Source organism: Cynoglossus semilaevis, chromosome 7 (genome assembly GCF_000523025.1).
Source record: "Cynoglossus semilaevis isolate Cse_v1.0 chromosome 7, Cse_v1.0, whole genome shotgun sequence".
NCBI lineage: Eukaryota > Metazoa > Chordata > Actinopteri > Pleuronectiformes > Cynoglossidae > Cynoglossus > Cynoglossus semilaevis.
In genome coordinates, this window is record NC_024313.1 from 872,255 (window position 1) to 877,877 (window position 5,623).

General features: G+C 37.8%; 1 protein-coding gene across 1 annotated transcript in view; it reads right to left on the minus strand.

Annotated features, from left to right (window-relative positions):
* nt5dc1 (5'-nucleotidase domain containing 1) overlaps window positions 1-5,623 on the minus strand; it is a 49,900-nt gene that overhangs the window by 15,291 nt on the left and 28,986 nt on the right. The window contains exon 7 of the mRNA XM_008312644.3: window positions 3,753-3,927. Coding sequence (XP_008310866.1) covers window positions 3,753-3,927 — 175 coding nt within the window. The remainder of the gene's footprint in view (window positions 1-3,752; window positions 3,928-5,623) is intronic.

Sequence of the window (5,623 nt, forward strand, 5' to 3'; positions counted from 1 at the left end):
AGCCTGGTGTGGTCTTTTTGTTCCTTCTGCCATCTGCCTGTCTCTGGCCAGCAGCCACCTAGCCATGCTGACGCAGCTGCGGGCTTCCTTTGGAAAGAACTGGGCTGTTTTTGTGACTGACTATGAAACAGAAACACATTTTCATATTAAAGGGTTACAACTTTTTTTTTTTTTTTTTTTGCAGTAACTTTAATAGGTTAGCCTTTTGTTAAGGCTAACTAACTTTAGCGCCTGTTTTTTCAAATGTTCCTACTTCGATCTACGCCTCATTTAACTAAAAAAAAGTCCTCAATTTTAGCTGAGTATTGGTCAGAATCTTGCGATACGATACATATCACAATACAGGGGAAACAATACTATATTTTGCGATATAGTGCGATACCGGTTTTTGTAAACAATTTACTTGTAGGAAAACGGACAGCACAGTAAACGCACTATGCTGTTCCTTGCATAACATCGGGTTACTAAATATTAGAACAGACGGATCGATATTTATAATCGCAAAATAAAAACGAACCAATGCCATGTTAATAAAAAAAAAATCCTTGTTCGGTGCTGTAGAATATCGATACATAATCATGAAACTAAATATCGCGATATTTCAGTGTATCAACAATTTCTTACACCCCTAGTTGCCTACATTTATCTATAAAAAAAAAAAAAGCAATTTTGAAAATGCAAGATGCAGACATAAAACTGGTCAGTCCAAGAATCAATTCTATTGCATCCATCCCCGGTTCAAATATAGATTCCCTGGTAACAATTTAAAAGCGCTATAAAACACAGCTGGTTCTCTGGCACTGAAATGGAGCGGTGTTCTTAAGACACAAAAAGGGAGCAGCCAGTAAAAACAGCAGGCCCGCAGGCAAGGAAAGCAGGGGGAGAGAGGTGAGGAACGACAAGAATGGCAGAGCTGCTCACTGCTTAATTAGAAACAGGTGAGGTAATAGACCACGGAGGCCTCACAAGACCAACAGACACCTACAGCAGAGAAGCCTGAAGTTGACCTATTGCAACGATGTGTTTCATAACAGCCACTTTGGCAGAGCAAAGACGAGGGCTGGTATGCGTGGTATTCATAGTTGAAAAGGTCGATTGCCGGTGTACGTGCTAATAAAGAACATCACTTGGTGTGGTGTGGATAAAAGTGTATATATATATCACTTCCTGTTCAAGTCGTTTGCCTCAGAAATCAGTGCTAAGACCAACCTTCAACTCAGAGAGTTTAATTTGTTGGCAGCAGGGTAGAGTTAAGGAGTATAAATTCACATTATGTTTATTCAAATCCCTAAATCGGAATTCAAACTCAGTCCTCATCGCCTGCAAAGTTTCAACGAATTGATGCTGCACAGATGTTACTTTGGTTGTTGCTCCAAGTTTTGCGAAAGGGGCTGAGCTCTCTGTCAGGTATCTACGGAGAAAATATTTTGTTTTGGAGTTATCTGATTGCTTTCAGCATGTCACTTTGGAAGCTTGCCCCCCTTATTAAAAAGTGTCTGGTGAGAAGTTATGTGAATAAGAAGAGTCAGCTGTACAGCATGTTTCGCCCTGCTGTCCAGCAAAATCAATAATAAAGTCTAAAAAAGTGTACAATTCTTTTCTGTCATTCTGAAATAACAACTAAGCATATTAATGAAATGACCTTCATAACAATTAAAAATATATATTATATATCACAATTAAAAATATATATGATATATTAAAAATATATATTATATATAAATATTCATAACAATTAAAAATATATATATATACATAAATGTATATTTTTTATAAATTCCTCAAGGGTAAAATTTAATAATCTTGGCATCAAGTTGAGGGCCGATGTTTTCCAAATTTGTGGGCCATAAGTGGTCCCCGGACCAGGAGTTTGACACCGCTGGTCTAAACTATCTGCAGTCAAACAGCAGTAGCATACCCGTTACTACAACACTTGCGCTACCAAAATAGGGCTAAATCACACAGCGTGTGATTCGAACCGAGGGAGGTCGGTCATTAACAGAGCAAGCGCTTAACTACAAAAAGTATTTAATGCTACAGAACCACCACAGCAAAATTTGATGCTGAGCGTTACTTTGGGACCAACAAATAGTAAAGTGGGAACAAATGCTCTTCGGTTATCACTCACCAAGCCAAATTGGAACAATTAGCACAGCGAGAGCAACACATTTAACCATCAGATCCGCTGGCTTTGGCTGTTCTCTTTGTACTTTGATGTCAGGCTACTGTAATAATGTGGTGGTTTTGGCTCTTTATGGCCGTTCCGCTCGTTCAGCGCTACCAGCCACGTGTAGCATTTGGGGTACAGTGGACCTGCCTTTAGATAAAATGTTACTGTTACTGATGAGAATATGCACCTTGTTTGATTTGATTAGGCAGTAGTTAAGACAAATAAACTGTAAATGGACCGATATTGACTATTATAATAATGACATGTTAATTCCTGTTTTTCCATTTTTCCAAATTTTATGATAAAGAAGCGCCTAGGAACGGAGCTGCAAATAAATGTGGAAATGCTGATTAATTTTTTAATTACGGCTGAATGTATTAATCAATTACCTATTCTAAGTCTGAGTCTGTCCTAAAAAGTTTATTGTCACAGTCATTAGTTTAAAGTGTTCTTTAAGGCGGGACAAGTTTAACTGTATAGTGCAGTGATTCTCAAATAATGGGGCGTGCAGCCTTGAGAGGAGGCGTTGAGGTGTCACAGGGGGCTTTAATTTTACTGTCTTTATTTATTGCTTGATTGGTAAATAAGCCTCCAGTCACTAGATGGCAGCACAGCAGCTCATTTTAACAATCTATTTTGATAATCAGGGGGATTGCTGGTGCTGGTCCCAGCAACTCATACAATGGTTTGTAAATATTAAAACAGTTAAAGAGTGAAGTAAACTATTCCACTGTTAGAAGATTTTTAAAAAATAAATAAAAAAGTTTGAACGCTCATTGAATTACAATTACAGCTTAGTAAAACTAAAATCTTTAAAGTCTATAAATAAAGCTCCCCCTGCTGGTAAAGTACCATAAATGATTGGATAGTTTCTTCAAATCAGGGAGAGACCGAGAACGAACAGAGCCCTTTCATTCCCCTAAGCCAGGCATGGCCAAACTAAGGACCGGGGACCGGATGAGGCCCGTTCAGCTTTGTAATCCGGCCTGCCAAACTTGTCCATATTATGTAATGAATTTGTAGTGTGACTGTATTTCTGCCTTCTCCCTGCAATACCCACGTTTCCCCAAAAGATGGCGTAGAAAATGATAAAAGCATTTTAGCATTTATGCATGACTTTTACATGTCATTTATCTTAGTTCACACAAAATTCTCCAAATTCAATCCACTTTTAAGGTAAATACAAGGTAAAGCATGATGCAATATGGTATACAGTATAAGAGTAAATAGTGTTCAAGCTGTACCATCTAACAGGGTATTTACCAACAACAACTATGCTTTTACTGGACAAAATAAAATCCAGAAAGGAGTAGAAAACATTTAACATTTCACAATATACTATTATATACTAATACTATTATACCTTTATGTTAAAAGTGCTAATTATGGCACGTGTCTTCTCGTATCTAAGGGTTGCTAACAAGGCATTTCCCATTTTTTAATGCTAAAATTCAGACACAAACATTAGGGTCTAATGAGTGAAAACCACAAAACATATGCCATAAATTATCAACCAGTGGCTGACATTTCAACAACATAACTTTCCCTTGATGGTGCGTGTCAGGGTTGTGGTTGGTCTTACCCCAGGATGTGTTCACAGATGAGCCTGCAATAGTCGCTGTGAGAGCTGGTGATGAGCAGGAGGACCTTCCCGGCATTCTTCATGCTCTGCAGCCAGTTCTTGACCGCGTCAGAGCAGGGCTGCAGATACCGACCGGGTTCCCTCTTCACACTGGGGAAATATGTCCCTGCATCCTCTGCACAAAGAACAAAAACAGGAAAAAGTTAGAAAAGCAAGCAAGTCACTAGAGAACACATAGAGAACATTATATATATATATATATATACACACACATACATATATACATACATATACATATATACATACATATATATACATACATATACATATACACTCACTGTTATATTCTATTTATTTTACACTATATATATATATACACTGTAAATGTGTGTGTGTACATATTCAAAATGTACATACATGTTGGATTTCTCAAATCAGTTAATTATTCTATTTTTAATATTAAATATTTCAAACATTAATATATATATATTGACCTTTTTTTTTAAACATAAAGTAAACTGTATTCGATTTAAAGCAATGACAATGGCAAAACATTGATTAATTGTCAACCAAACTCTTTCTTTTCAAAGCCTTTGTCCACCGGAACGTTCCAGAACGTTGTATTTACTGTTAACATTCACCACGGTAGAGCTACGTCATTAAAACAGGGGTCTAATTTGTATTTCAAATACTGTAACGTACAACCGTACAAAAGACGTTCAATGAACAAAAAAAAAATAAAGTGAAATTATCGCGTGTGTATGTTAAGTATATAGATAACAACGCTAAAGACCTTCGTGTTGACTGTCCCTGACGTTGTAGCAGATCGTGATGCAGGTCCCGACAGCGTTACTGCAGATATGTAAGGAAATGCTGCCCTCTTGTGGCTAAACACGGTTCGAGCTTGAAAAATATATAGAAAAGCTCAAAGGATGCAGTGAACACTGGGAACCAGTTGATGACGACAAACACAAGCAACTTCAAATGTCCCCGACGTGAACTTCTGGGGTCTAATGTTATACCAATTTCTTCTGAGGATTTTATTACCTTCACAGACCATTTCCCCTTAAAATAAACAGAAAAGGGAAAGTCATGCCGACAAGCACTTGGCCATTTAGAGGTGGCTTGGTCTACTGGGAGCTCAAATGCGTCACTACCTACAACAGGGGAAGTCAGCTGATAGAGCTGACCAGTCAACATATTCTTTAAACAACCAAACAATACCGTTCTTCATACAATATTTAACCAATCTGATTAAAGGACGTCGTTAAAGAAACGGTTTAATCCCACAAGGACCTGACATTTACCACCCAGGCACACTGCAGACCCAAGGTCCTGCAGATGGTTCTGACTTAAGTCACAGTGCATTAGAACAGTCACAGAAGAGGATTTAAATATAAAGCCTTAATCTAAGAAAAAAAAAAATTAGAACATTTCCAGAAACTTCCAGAACAACCTCAACATCTAAATGTCTAAATGTCACTGCAGTTTCTTCTTAAACCACAAAAAAGTTTTTTTTTTTTTACAAGACAAACAGATTTAGAATAGCCAAGTTGACCCAAAGATGATTCGTAGATTGACGATGTTGTTGGTTCCCCAGCAGAAAACACAGAGTAAGCTGAAGGAGAAGCTAAGACAGCAGTAACCAAGGCAAAGGTAAAAGAGTTGAATGATAGGTCTGACAGTAAGAAAGGGGGAAGGAAAGGGTTTTTTGGACCGGATAACATACCCTTGGAGGTACGGAGATGTTTAAGAGAGATTGGTGTTTAATGAAATGGCATGATGCCTGGTGAATGAAGAAAGAGGGCACTTTAACCAACGTTCTAGAACAAGGTTGGCGTTCTATGTTGTAGTAGTAACTACTAGGCCAT